The sequence below is a fragment of the Crinia signifera genome, chromosome 4 (genome assembly GCF_055691185.1).
Source record: "Crinia signifera chromosome 4, ASM5569118v1, whole genome shotgun sequence".
Classification (NCBI taxonomy): domain Eukaryota; kingdom Metazoa; phylum Chordata; class Amphibia; order Anura; family Myobatrachidae; genus Crinia; species Crinia signifera.
Genome location: NC_139220.1, coordinates 168,624,029 through 168,638,951, shown reverse-complemented (window position 1 = coordinate 168,638,951; position 14,923 = coordinate 168,624,029). Strand labels below are relative to the sequence as shown.

Here is a 14,923-nt window from a genome sequence, read left to right as displayed (position 1 = left end):
AATTCATAAATAGGTGTGATATAAAGTTTGGATTTTTATTATATTTATTATTGATATTGTTTTAAATTGTGTCTTTTTATTACTTTCAAATGAATTAAAATACTTATAGATCAATATAGAGCGCTCTCTTTTCTATTGTAATAAATAAAAAGAACTTTAAAATGTTTTTGGTTATTCAGCACCACCTAGTGGAAAAAAAATGTACAATTTGGATGTGGTCATGTGCCTGAATTCTAAAATCAACTTTTCGCCTTGGAATTTCTTTTGTCATAATTGACAATGTAAATATGATTAGTTGCCATTCCTCCACAGCTATATTGAATGTATTCTACAGAACTGTTGGTAAGCAGGCCTTTTCGACCCAGGCAGGGGAGGCTGCCATTGTGCAGGTGCTGACCACCCACCCGCCCCCCTGCCGGTGCCCACCCATCACTGACCTACCCGCCCGCTGCTGACCCCCTCCCCACCAGTGACCATCCATAGCTGCCCCCCCTGCTGGTGCCTGCCTGCCCATCACTGACCCCGCCAGTCCTCACCTGCCGCTGACCTCCTAATGTTGCCGTCCCCACTGCTGCCCTGCTTTCCTGTGGAAAACAGGGCAGTGGAATCGGGGACCATGGAAGGGATCCACCAAAATCCTGGGTGTGTGACCCGGGATTTTGGTGGAAAAATGGTATAAGAGTAACCATCTGCTAGGGAAACCACTGTGACACAGAAAAAAACTGGGAAAGTGAAATTTGTGATTAAAATAAGTTTAATAATGGTAGAACAGCTTCTGCTGGGAAATGGTAAATGTCATTGTTTAGAACATTTTCTTCAATAGATTACACATTTGTCTTCTATCTATAAAAGCACATGGAATATACTGTAGTTAACCAAACAATTGTTTTACAGGCCATATATGTCTATTGGAACGTTAAGGGATCAAGTCATTTATCCTGATTCAATGGATGACATGCATGAAAAAGGATATCAAGACCAAGACCTTGAAAGTATTCTAGACATTGTACATCTTAATCATATCGTACAGAGAGAAGGAGGTAAATACTGCATTAATACTGTGCACTTTTATTTCCTCAACTGTATAAACGGTCATTGGGTCACCACCAAGTAGGTCGACAAGCATTAGGTCGACACCACTAGGTCGACATGACTCTAGGTCGACATGACTTTAGGTCGACACGGGTTAGGTCAACAGGGTCATTAGTCAACAGGGCATGGTGGGAGAATAAAATAGTGTGCCGAGCGTAGCAAGTCACCGTGCCTGAAGCATGGCGAGCGCAGCAAGCCATACGAGAAGATGCGGTGGTACGTTTCAGTGTCCATGTCAACACGACATGTGCCGACAGGTGGTATTTCATGCCCTATCATCCACTAGGGCATGGTGGGAGAATAAAATAGTTTGCAGAGCGTAGCGAGGCACTGTGCCCGATGCATGGTGAGCGTAGCGAAAGCGGTGCTACGTTTTAGTGTTTATGTTGACTGTGTCGACATTTGGGTGAAAAAAAGGCAACTTTTTCACGGTCGACCTTACCCATGTCAACCTAATTACCCTGTTGACCTTATGACCCTGTTGACCTTACCCATGTCGACCTAATGACCGTGTTGACCTAATGACCCTGTCGACCTAACGCATGTCAGCCTTTAGTCATGTCAAACTTTCTGCATGTCGACCTTAAGTCATGTCGATCTTAATACATGTTGACCTAGTGGTGTCAACCTAATGCTTGTCGACCTACTTGCTGGTAAACTAATGATCCATACCCGTATAAACATATACAGCAGTGGCGTAACAATGGAGGGTGCAGGGGGTGCAGTTGCTATGGGGCCCGGCCACTGGGGGGACCCGAGCCCAAGCTAGCAATCCCCTGCAACTTTTACATTTAATGCGGTGAGGAGACCCGGCGCGGAGGTTAGGAGACCCGGCGCAGGTGCAGCTTCCGGCACTTCTCATGTGCTTGGAGGTGAGGAGACCCAGCGCGCAGCTTCATGGCACTTATGTGCGGTGTCTAGACCCGGCAGTGCAGAGACCCGGCAGTGGAAGGAGAAGTAGCGTCATGAGGGAGGTCGGACACCTGTATTAAAATTAAAAGGTTCACAGCGGCACCTTAAAGGAAGGGAGTAAAGTAAGAAGCTGTACTGGTAGAGGTCTCCCTCCCTCTAACTTTAGCCCTGTCTCTCCCCAGTAACCTCTCTCTCTTGCTTGCCCTGTCTCTCACTGACACACTCTCTCCCCATCTCTTGCTGACACTCTCTCCCTTGCTCCCCTTTTTCTCTCTCCCTGATAATATCACTCCCACTCGCCCCCTCCCTTTCTCTCTTGATCCCTCTTTTCTCTCTCTTTCTCTCTCCCTCTTTTTCCATGAAGCCCCCTCCCCCTTTCTCTTCCCCCCTTAGTCTATTACTCTTTCTTCTACCCCCCCTCCAAAAATGGGCATTGTAGTGACAATGGGGGGGGGGGGCCCTGCCAAGATGTTGCTATGGGGCCCTCATCATTCCAGTTACGCCTCTGATATACAGTATTGCATTTGTCAACATTTTAAAATTAATTTTTCTGCAAAACAAAGCAATTTTCTCATAGGAAAAACAGTTTGAAGCAATTAAACTATTTAAACCCTTGTATAGCATATATAATAATAGCTATATTAAATACAAACTTTAGGTGTACAGTATCTTAGGGTCAGTATAAACAAAATGCCGATCACAAAAAAGGAAACTATAGCAACACTGAAGAGAGGCATAAATAAGTGTAAGCAGCTACAGGTTGAGTATCCCCTATCCGAAATGCTCGGGACCACGAGCATTCCGGATAGGGGAATTTTTCGTTTTTTGGAATATTTTTTTTAAAGCATACTTACCTGTCCCCTGATGGTGTCCGGTGGTCCCTCGGCGTCCACGCATTCACCGGGCGTCCACAGCAGGCCTCCGGCATCTTCTCCGGGTCTCCAGCGGTCCCAGGAATGCATTGCGCGAGTGCGTGCGCGCACCGGTGACGTCACCGGCGCGCGCGCACACTCGCGCAATGCATTCCTGGGACCACTGGAGACCCTGGAGAAGATGCCGGAGGCCTGCTGTGGACGCCCGGGGACTTGGTAAGTATGAAAAAAGGGTTAGGGGGGTTAAAAAAAAAATAATATTCGAATGATTCCAAAAACCACGGTTTTTGGAATCATTCGGATAAGGGATGTCCCGATACAGGATACTCAACCTGTATATCGTGCATTTAATCACTTTGGGGTAAATTTACTAAGATGGGAGTACTATCGAAGATGATTAAGTGTGTAACAACAATACATTTAGGGGGTGATTCTGATTGGTTTGCAAAAGCAGACTCCTTCGTTAATGGACAAAACCATGTGCACTATAGGGGGGGCAGATGTAACATGTGCTGAGAGAGTTTTGTGGCATGTGTTCAAACTGAAATCTAAATTGCAGTGTAAGAATAAAACAGCCGGTATTTACCCTGCACAGAAACAACATAACTCACCCGAATGTAACTTTCTCTGCACATGATAAATCTGCCCCACACATAAACATTTAGCCCCACATTCACCATCTGTTATCACAGAGATCAATGATCTCTTGATGGTTTTGCAAAAGTAAACACCAGAATCAGGTCCTTAATATATAGATCATTGATCTCTGTGATGGTGAATGTGGGGCTGAATGTTTATGTGTGTAAGCTGTATGGAGTAAATTTACAAAGATGGGAGTTCTATTGAAGATGAGATGTTGCTTATAGCAACCAATCAGATTCTACTTATTTATTTAGCACCTTCTAGTAGATAATATAATCTGATTGGTTGCTATAGGAAACATCCCATCATCAGCATAACTCCCATTTTAGTAAATTTACTCCATACAGCTTATACACATGAACATTCAGCCTTGCATTCACCATCTGTTATCACAGAGATCAATAATCAATATATTAAATGTATTGTTGCTACACACATGATACCTTTTATCCTTTCTAATGCACAGCTTCTGGTTGATAAAGCTAGTGCTTGACTAGGGCCTTTCTGCATTTTGTCCATAGCAAATATACCCATAAATCTATCTCAGTATGTAGAAAGTACATAGCGGCTGAAGCAGTGACGACAGCAAATTGGCCTGAACTACTCCTGCCAATAGCATATCTGTAATGGGTGCAAGGTGTGGGTGCACATGGGACTCTGGGTCCACACTACACACCATGCACTCATATATAGTTGTACTTACCTCTCCGCCATATCTGGAGTCCTGCGTCAGACTGCTGCCCGGTGATGCAGAGCAGCATTGCATGCATACTTACCGGTTGGCCATTGAAAATTGGATGGTCGTTTTTTTTATCCTCTGCCCTTATTTCTTCTGTTTATTTATTTTCTTCCCTTACCTTGCGTATGATGGTTATAAGCACTCAATTAAATACCAGGCAGCTATCAAGATTACATTTGAAGCTTAAATAAATGAGCACTGTACTACACCAGGTCTGCATGCTTCTACAGAGCTTTAATACTTTCGAGTAGTCAAAGCACATCTTGGTGTGCCATACTTCCTACATTGGGCAGTATTCAATGCAGCCGGATAGGGGGTTAAATAGCGGGGATCACCAAAAACAAGCTACCCTCCCCGTTTAACCCCCCTGCTGGTCGTTTACCCTATTTAACATTCCAGAGGAATCTTATATTTTCTCAGGATTTTTTTCTAAGGGTATAATGTGAATAATGTGAGGAGTAATGTACATAAAGTAAAGTGCTACTACTGTGTGATGTAACGTGAATAAGGGACACCATTGCATGATATTATGTGAATAAAGTTGCACTACTGTGTAGCATCATTTGAATTGGGGGTACTATTGTGTGGCTGTGCCCCTTCCCAGCAAGAACACACCCCTGTTTGGGCTGCGCACCGAATGTGTGCACTGTTTCTATTTAAAATATTGCGGGTAGGAGCACCAAAATGATGACTGCTATGATGAGGGTTAATGGTGCTGGGAAGGGGTCAGAGGCAGAACTAGTGGCAGTGCTAGAGGGCACCAGCCAAAATCTTGCCTAGGGCGTCATTTAGGCTAGGGCCAGCTCTGAATTTAACATAACTAAAGAGTCAAAGGGGTTCTGTATTTTATTACAGTTAATAAATTAAGTTGTGTTAAATATAGCATAATATAGTGGTAATATTGCAAGTACATAATATCCACCAATAAATGATACTCCTTCTGTGTCACTCCTGTCTGTCTGTCCCTCCCCTAGAGTGTTAGCTCTCAGGAGCATGGCCATTTCTCCTTTTCTTAGAATATATCTCTGCCACCCGAGTAATTATTTTAGTGACCTGTCCCCTGATGCAGCTGTCTTTACTTACCATGCACTTCTCCTAAATTTTCTTGTACTGTAATTTGTTATTTATTTGCTTATTTATGTATTGTTGGGCACTGCGGAATCCTTGTAGGGCCTTATAAATAAATGATAATAATTATCAAAAACAAAATCAACGGTGCATACTGTTAAAGGGCTGTCTATAAACACATTTAATGTGCTATAAAGTTGATCTCTCACATATGCAGTATATTTATGGCATCAGCACTTGTACACATGCTCATCCATCCTGTGATGCATATGCGACTAGTCTGCCCGAGAATGGGATGCACGCGTGCGTATGTACAAGCATTTCTATCTATAGACAGCCGCCTTGCTGTGACTTACCTAATCTCGCAGCTTGCAGCGATACATATGCTCATGCATGGCAATAATGACTCTGCCTATATTTGTATCCGTCATTTTGTAGATATCTCAACTACCACCTGAGTCTGTCAGTTAACTAATGGGAAAGTGACACTAGAGCCAAGCAGTTTCAATTTTATAATAATAGTACTGTAAATAACAATGTAATATTATTTTGAAATCTGAATTATTTTCTTGTATGTATGAACAGGCTGGCATGCAGTCACCGACTGGAAAGATGTATTATCTGGAGGAGAGAAGCAAAGAATGGGTATGGCCCGGATGTTCTACCACAAGTAAGAGTAATATACATTTATTAGTTGAAATCCTGAAATACATATGTTAAATATATATTTTACTTTATTATTCCTAGGAATGGGGCGCACTTCTGCACTCGCCATTCCCAGGTTAGGTTGCAGTGACATGTGACCACATTGCTTAGTATATGTTGCATTCACAGATGTAAAGAAGCTGCACCTACTGTACCTCTCATTTAGGCCCTTATTCTGATCGGTGCGGATATTCCCGCTTGCGTACGGGCCGCCGATGTTTATCGTCTGCGCATGTGCAGAGGTCACTCTGCGCATGTGCAGGCGATTTTGCCGCATGGATTCTTCATACGCCGCACAGGGGGCGTAGAGGGGCGTGAGGGGCTACTTATCCTCATTACCCTATGCATACGCCCCGCGTTTCATGGGCGTTCCCATGCAAACGCGGGGCGTATGCATGGTAATGAGGCCGTGACGCGTGGGTACGGGGCGGGCATCTGACATCGCCGGATGTCAGCTGCCCGCCCCCATACAAGATTTCACACGGACAAGTGTCCGTGTGGTCTTGTGTTGCGGGACCTGGTGGAGCGTGCGGCCCTGCATTCGATGTTCGGCGACCATCGAATGCAGGGGCTGCTCCCACCATGGAGGAGGCGTATCCCCGTCCACATTCATGCGGACCGCCACATATCCGCATACGGACGGAGGTGGCGATCCGTATGGAAGGCGGGGATTCGCAAAGACGGACATCACCGCATATTTCTGATCGGGCCGCACCGATCAGAATAAGGGCCTTAATCCTCTGTTAGTAAGGATCAGACAATAATATACAAATAAAAAAATTAAATAATTAGATAGAAGAGCAATAAAGTACTATGATAAGATTATTGGGTCATCTGTGTCTTTAATGCTGCTTTCCCACTGCCTACACGGGTAATGACCCGTTTTTTTTAAACGGGTCTTTAAACGGGTAAGAGCCATAAAGACCCTTTCCCACTGCAGCTTTTAAACGGTAAATTACCGTTTAAAAGCTGTTTTTGTCACATTCAAACCCGTTTAAGCAGTGTAAACATGGGGGGGGGGGATTTTAAAAAAAAATGGCGTGGGTTCCCCCCCACTGCCGTAACCAGCACCAGGCTGAAAGAGCCGGGGTCCCCCGTATTTTAAGAACTAGCCCCAGGCCAAACCAGCCAGCAGGGTAATGCCACAGCCGGGGGACACTTATGATATAAGTTCCCGCGGCCAAAGCATCACCCTACTGACCAGTCAGCCTGGCCAGGGGACCTGGGGGAGTGGGGACCCCCCAATGAAGGGGTCCCCCCCCTCCAGGACTTACCTGACCAGGCTGAAGCCTGGTGCTGTCCCCGATGCCCCTGTGCGGTGGGCATCGGGCTGATTAAAGTGTAAAAAAATAGAATAAACTATTGTCTAATACTGGGGAACTATGAGTCCCAGCAAGCCTCCCCCGCAAGCTGGGACTTGGAGAACCACAAGTCCCAGCCTGCGGGGCATTAAAGGGCCCGCTGGAACGTGTAGTTCCACAGTAAAAAAAATAGTACAATAAACACACTGACACACGTGAAAAATAAAAGTTTAATACATCCACGACCCACACATACTGATACTTACCTATCTTGAGCCCGTAGGTAGCCCTCGGTCCTGGTCCGGTGTCCTGGTCTGGGGGTCTGGGGGTCCAGGGGTCCGGTGTCCGCGGTCCGACGAAATCCATGGTGGAAGCTGTGGAAGGAAACTATACTCACCTGTCCCAGGGCGACGTAGTCCAGGGAAGGGGTCTTTGCAAAATAACAAACCGACACGCGAACCAAGCGAACAGCTGAGAGCCGCACAGTGTTTGTGTACATCGTGCGGCTCCGCCTCCCGAATGCCGCTATTGGCCGCCTTGCGGCCTAGCGGCCAATCAGGAGTCGCTAGGCCGCAAGGCGGCCAATAGCGGCATTCGGGAGGCGGAGCCGCACGATGTACACAAACACCGTGCGGCTCTCAGCTGTTCGCTTGGTTCGCGTGACGGTTTGTTATTTTGCAAAGACCCCTTCCCTGGACTACGTCGCCCTGGGACAGGTGAGTATAGTTTCCTTCCACAGCTGCCACCATGGATTTCGTCGGATCGCGGACACCGGACCCCCGGACCAGGACACCGGACCCCCGGACCAGGACAGAGGGCTACCTACGGGCTCAAGATAGGTAAGTATCAGTATGTGTGGGCTGTGGATGTATTAAACTTTTATTTTTCACATGTGTCAGTGTGTTTATTGTACTATTTCTTTTACTGTGGAACTACAAGTTCCAGCGGGCCCTTTAATGCCCTGCAGGCTGGGACTTGTGTTTCTTCAAGTCCCAGCCTGCGGGGGAGGATTGCTGGGACTCATAGTTCCCCAGTATTAGACAATAGTTTATTCTATTTTTTTACACTTTAATCAGCCCGATGCCCACCGCACAGGCTTCAGCCTGGTCAGGTAAGTCCTGGAGGGGGGGACCCCTTCATTGGGGGGGTCCCCACTCCCCCAGGGCCCCTGGCCAGGCTGACTGGTCAGTAGGGTGATGCTTTGGCCGTGGGAACTTATATCATAAGTGTCCCCCGGCTGTGGCATTACCCTGCTGGCTGGTTTGGCCTGGGGCTGGTTCTTAAAATACGGGGGACCCCTACTCATTTTGTCCCCCGTATTTTGGGAACAAACCCCGGACCTGGAGCCTGGGGCTGGTTGTAAAAAATCAGGGAACACCTATTTGTCGGGTTTCCTGATTTTTTTTTATACCAGTCCCGGCTCCTTCAGCCTGGTGCTGGTTACGGCAGTGGGAGGGGACCCCATGCTTTTTTTTTTTTAACGGGTAAAAGGGCTACCCCTTTTCCACTGCCGAAAAAACGGCTTTTAAGCGGGTAAAACACTGCGTTTTACCCGTTTAAAAAAACACGGTATTTTTAAACGGGTACAGCAACCTGGAGCTTTCCCACTGCAGCTGTACCCGTTTAAAAAGCCTAAAAAAACTGCAAATTACCGTGTAAAGGCTGCAGTGGGAAAGGGGCATAAGTCAATACTGTAATGCTGCATTTCATATGCAGGTACAGCAGCACAAATAATGTAGGCATGCTTCATATTATATTGCAAATAAGATACATTTTAATTTTGCATGCAAAGACGACCTGCATTAGCAAGTCATGCCGGGGGAAATCTACTAAGATGGGAGTCTTATTTCAGATGGGATGTTGCTTTGTCCACAGAGATGTGTGGAGGGGAAGAATTCCGGCACATATTTTGCATGAGCCTATTTAGAATGCTGGTATATATATCGGTACCGTGGGGAATGTCCACCACACCCTGAGGAAGGACACATTGGGTGAAATGTAATAGGGTGAGATATTCAGAAAGTGAGAGATTTGGTAAGAAATCTCCAGGTGTTTTTTAAAGCGGCAATCATTTACTCTGCACAGCCAGTTTGATTCTGAAGTGTAAATGATTACACTTCAAAATCAAACTGGCTGTGCAGAGTAAATAATTGCCGGTTTAAAAAACACCTGGAGATTTCTTACCAAATCTCTCACTTTCTGAATATCTCACCCTATTACATTTCACCCATTGTGTCAGAAACGCATACGTAGGTGGTGGAGGACATTTTACTGTCTGGTTCCGCTGACTCACAATAACATTCTGGGACACTTCCCTCATAAGATTCATTCCGGGTGAATCCTGTTGGGGTGAATGCTGTATTCTCGGTGGATTCCAACCAGCTGTTTTTAAAATTGTTTGAAATTGCATTTTCTGGATGGACTATCACTTGTAGTGATTTCTATGGAGGAATAAACGATTTGCTTTGATTATTGGAGCCTGTGTCTGGATATCTAGTAACTGGGAATCCCTGGAAAGATACCTTTACAGGAACATAGGGACCCTAATTGGGGTAAGGTCTGGGGAGGATAAGGTTAAGCACACCCACCCACGGTGCCTTATACAAAGAAACCTTTACGTGAACATCGTCCTCACCCACAAAAGTGAGGTGAGTCTTTGTTTTTTTTTTCCCACTGAAAAAGACCGTATTATTCAGTTCACTAACCCAGAATTCCTCTCTTTCTTTGTTGGGACCTTGGTTGGAGGAAAGAGAATCATTAAATCTGAACGCATAAAGTGAATATATCTTCTAACAAGACGGCGCTGCAGGGAACACTTATTTCTTGTGTTTCTGTATTGTAAGGGTTGGTACCCCTAAAGCTATGTACACACGGGGGCGATATATTGCTCAGCAATATATTGCTCAGTGTCTCCTTTTCATCAGTGACCAGAGATGGTCGCTGATGAAAGGGAACCTCTGCCGGGGGAGCTGCAGAGGGAATCAGCTGGTCGCAGGAGCAAGCTCTCGCGACCAGCGATCATAAGGGGGCTAAAAACGGGAGCGCACACCCAGCGATTTATCACCGGTGCACACTCCAATTGCTGTCAATATGGTCGCTCAGCGACCATATTGCCTGCGATATATGCTGAAATCGCCCCCGTGTATACACAGCTTTAGTGTTCCCTAGCTGCCATCTGGGGCGCAGGAGGTTACTGTATTCTCTGTTTATTAGAATCTATTTCTTATTTATTTAGCACTTTCTAGACGATAATACATAGTGACTGATTGGTTGCCCATAGAAACATCCCATGTTAATTAGAACTCCCAGCTTAGTGAATTTCCCCCTCCATGCGTGAATAGAAGGGCTGTTTCATGCACAAGGAGGTTTGATGTACCGTATTTGCCGGCGTATAAGACGACTGGGCGTATAAGACGACCCCCCAACATTTCCACTCAAAATATTAAGTTTGTTATATACTCGCCATATAAGACTACCCCCTCTTCCGAACACCTTCTTAAAGCACACTCTTGGCATACTCTTTAATGCTTTTTCATTTGATTTCCAGTCCCGAACTATCTTTTCTGTTACAACATATTGTCTTGCAGCAGCACAATTATTATGTTTAATGGCAAAGTTTACAACTTTAAGTTTAAAACTTGCATCATATTTATTTATTTTTGCTGGTGCCATGATAGGGTTGATAGGGTTTTGACTGCTGGACATTTTCTATGCTATACTGTACTGTACAATGGTGCAGTACTGTGGTTGGCTGTTGGCTGTATACAAAGCCTGACTGAATTGGTCCCTGCTCCCTGTCTGCCCTCCCTGTCTCCATGTCACTAGCAGCAGTCTGGTCCACCCTTGAATCCATATTATGGATAGTACCAGTATTAGTACCTACTTCTGAACTGATGCTGATTTTAGTTCTACCAGCTATACCCCTATTTATACTGTATTTTTCAACACACCCTGTACGTTACCTTGTAATTTGTTTTTTTTGTTTGCTATGTACGGCGCTGAGGACACTTTGCGGCGCCTTATAAATAAACGTACTACTACTACTACTATTGTAGGCATAGCTGCCCCAGGGGTACACTTTTATACATTTTGCGACTCTCCTCACCCTCCCCCCCCCCCCTTCTTATACCCCTTGAGTGGTGGGTTTTGCTGGGGCAGGACAAACCTATCAGGGCAGGTTTGTCCTGCCCCAGCAAAACCCACCACATAAAGTTGTAAGCCCCCCTCACCTCCGCCCCGGCGTTAGTACGCCAGAGCTTCCTTGCAGTGCTGCCGCTGTCCCCCCTGCCTAAGCCGCCTGTCACATTCAGCAGTGACGTCGGCGGCAGGCTGGGGGATGTTCGCGGCGGCTCGGGAGAACTCGGGTGCCTGAGCGCTCCCGAGTCCCCCCGAGCCGCGCCAACCATACCCGACCGAGCCTGCCGCCGACGTCACTGCTGAGAGTGACAGGCGGCTTAGGCAGGGGGGACAGCGGCAGCACTGCCAGGTCTCTTATATGACCTGATAAGAGATTTGGATAGGGAGTATCAAGGTATGCATAAGAAGGGGGGGAGGGGCGCGAGGAGAGAGTCGCAAAATGTATAAAAGTGTACCCCTGAGGCAGCTATGTCTATCCCAACGAAGTGCACCCGGCGTATAAGACGACCCCCCACTTGGAGGTATGTTTTTCAGGGGAAAAAAAATCGTCTTATACGCCGGCAAATACGGTACTTGTACACATCTGTACTTGCTCTTTATTTGTTTTATTCCCTGAAGTATGCTGTCATCACCTGTAGACTGACTCTGCTGAGCTGTCCGCTTCAGCACTACACATATTCATGGACATCTGCTTATCTACATTATACCATTTATTTTATAACTCATACATTTATCTATAAGATAACACCTCACATTAATGGATACCTCATCATATTCACAGGAACTGGTGGTAATAGAGATTGTTGCTATGACTATCATCTGTATCCTCTATTTAATAAACATTCTTATGAAGAGGAACTTGCTCAGACCTTTTCATTTTCTCCATATACACCCTCCAGCTGTAGAAACACCTTGGCCACTGTAACAAATCCAAACCAATCACAGAACCTGACAACTCTGTAGTTAGTTGTGAATTCATAGAATGTTTTTATCCTGCTGTGGTTCCCCTGTTCGTTGGACCCCCCGCCCAGCCCCCAGGCAAAATATATGAACACGTTTTACATAGTCACCATTAAAGCATGAGGAAATAAAGAGAAATGCATTCATATACTGTACATGTACTGTAGGAACAAGCATAATAAATCTGCCTGTGCTTGCACTGGGTCATTGGATCCTAATTACTTAAAGAAACAAATATAAAAAAACACATACAAAAAATATGATATGCTTAATGCTAGTAACCTCTGCATGAAATACGATGGTTAAATACAGTACAGTACAACTGAAATAACGGTACTTGTTTAGTGTCACGGCGGCAGCGTCTCAGACGCAGCAGTGTCTGTGTCCCCTTGCGGGGCTCGCTTCGCTCGCCCACGCTACGGAGTTGGTGGCTCGCTACGCTCGCCACGCTATCTAAAATCAACTCCATGCCAACGTGGATAGTGGGGGTATGAACCAATTCACGTTGGCATGGACTTTATTTTAGATAGTTTTCTGAGCGCCGAACCCAGAAGTAGCAGGCGGCCATGCTGCCACCGTGAAACTAAACAAGAACCGAAATAACACTAATTAAATACACATATAAAATAATTATTTGTATATATAAAATGTCAATTTTCCCAAACAGGCCACAATATGCACTGTTGGATGAATGCACTAGTGCTGTGAGTATAGATGTGGAAGGGAAGATCTTCCAAGCTGCAAAAGATGCTGGGATTAGCCTCCTTTCCATTACTCATCGGCCTTCTCTGTGGTAAGTAATTCATCTTCATGCAACATCAGAGGTATATATACGGCATATGTTTTAGGATACAATGTACATATAATAATACCAAAGTGTTGGACTGAAAAATGCAGTGTTATCTTCTATATAAATCCAGTTCTATGCCCCTACGGTGGTGCTGTAAATATTATAGTGTGTGTGTGTGTGTGTGTGTGTGTGTGTGTTTGTGTGTATATACACATTCCCTTATGAGCAGCACTCCAAGAGATTTCTAATAAATATGAACACAGTACTTCAATACAGCAACATTTCAGTGCCCAATATATAATGAGCGGCACTTTTGTCAGTGCTGCTGACCTGATGAAACTGCCGCTGATTATATATTGGGCACTGAAACATTGCCGTATTGAAGTCACTGTGTGCAGATTTATTACAAGTCCTTTGGAGTGATGCTTATGCTGGAATGTATCTTTGGAAGTTTGATTACCTGATGCGGGCACCTGGGGCAGTAATGTGGTCATTACAGGGAGAGACTGATCCTGGTATCTTATATATAAATACTGTGTATGAGTATATATATATATATATATATATATATATATATATATATATATATATATATATAGACGTATAGGGTATCTGGCACTCACCCGGCGTTGCAATGTTTTCTTTGATCCGGTGCCCTCACCTGAGGGTGTAGATAAGTGCAATATGTGTGCGGCACTCTCGGGTACTTGTAGAAATAAATGACACTTCGTGCAAGTGATGAAATCTACGTTTCGGTTTATTATCAAACCGTCAAACCTGATGACGGTTTGATAATAAACCGAAACGTAGATTTCATCACTTGCACGAAGTGTCATTTATTTCTACAAGTACCCGAGAGTGCCGCACACATATTGCACTTATATATATATATATATATATATATACAGTATTACTCTATTCTGTAATATGCTATTACATACATTATACATTGTATATGTCTGTCATTCATGTGATGTTATTAGTACCTTAATTCTTAAAGTCAGTACATCTGAAAGTATTCACAGCGCTTCATTTTTTCCACATTTTGTTATGTAACAGCTTTGCTCCAAAATGTAATAAATACATTTTTGCAGATTTATGAAACATAATAAAACTTATGCTGCTTTCCCACTGCCTACACGGGTAAAGACCCGTTTTTTTTAAACGGGTCTTTAAACGGGTAAGAGCCATAAAGACTCTTTCCCACTGCAGCTTTTAAACGGTAAATTACCGTTTAAAAGCTGTTTTTGTCACATTCACACTTACCCGTTTAAAAACCCGTTTAAGCAGTGTAAAGATAGGGGGGGGGGGGGAGAATTTAAAAAAAAAAAACGGCGTGGGGTCCCCCCCACTGCCGTAACCAGCACCAGGCTGAAAGAGCCGGGGCTGGTAATAAAAAATCAGGAAACCCGACAAATAGGGGTTCCCTGATTTTTTACAACCAGCCCCAGGCTCCAGGTCCGGGGCTGGTTCCCAAAATACGGGGGACAAAATGACTAGGGGTCCCCCGTATTTTAAGAACCAGCCCCAGGCACAACCAGCCAGCAGGGTAATGCCACAGCCGGGGGACACTTATGATATAAGTTCCCGCGGCCAAAGCATTAACCCTACCGACCAGTCAGCCTGGCCAGGGGCCCTGGGGGAGTGGGGACCCCCCCAATAAAGGGGTCCCCCCCCTCCAGGACTTACCTGACCAGGCTGAAGC

At 45.2% G+C, this 14,923-nt stretch overlaps 1 protein-coding gene across 1 annotated transcript in view; it reads left to right on the top strand.

Annotated features, from left to right (window-relative positions):
* The window catches only part of ABCD2 (ATP binding cassette subfamily D member 2), a 101,171-nt gene that overhangs the window by 64,490 nt on the left and 21,758 nt on the right, over positions 1–14,923 (top strand). The window contains exons 7-9 of the mRNA XM_083182940.1: positions 895–1,040; positions 5,911–5,995; positions 13,096–13,221. Coding sequence (XP_083039066.1) covers positions 895–1,040; positions 5,911–5,995; positions 13,096–13,221 — 357 coding nt within the window. The remainder of the gene's footprint in view (positions 1–894; positions 1,041–5,910; positions 5,996–13,095; positions 13,222–14,923) is intronic.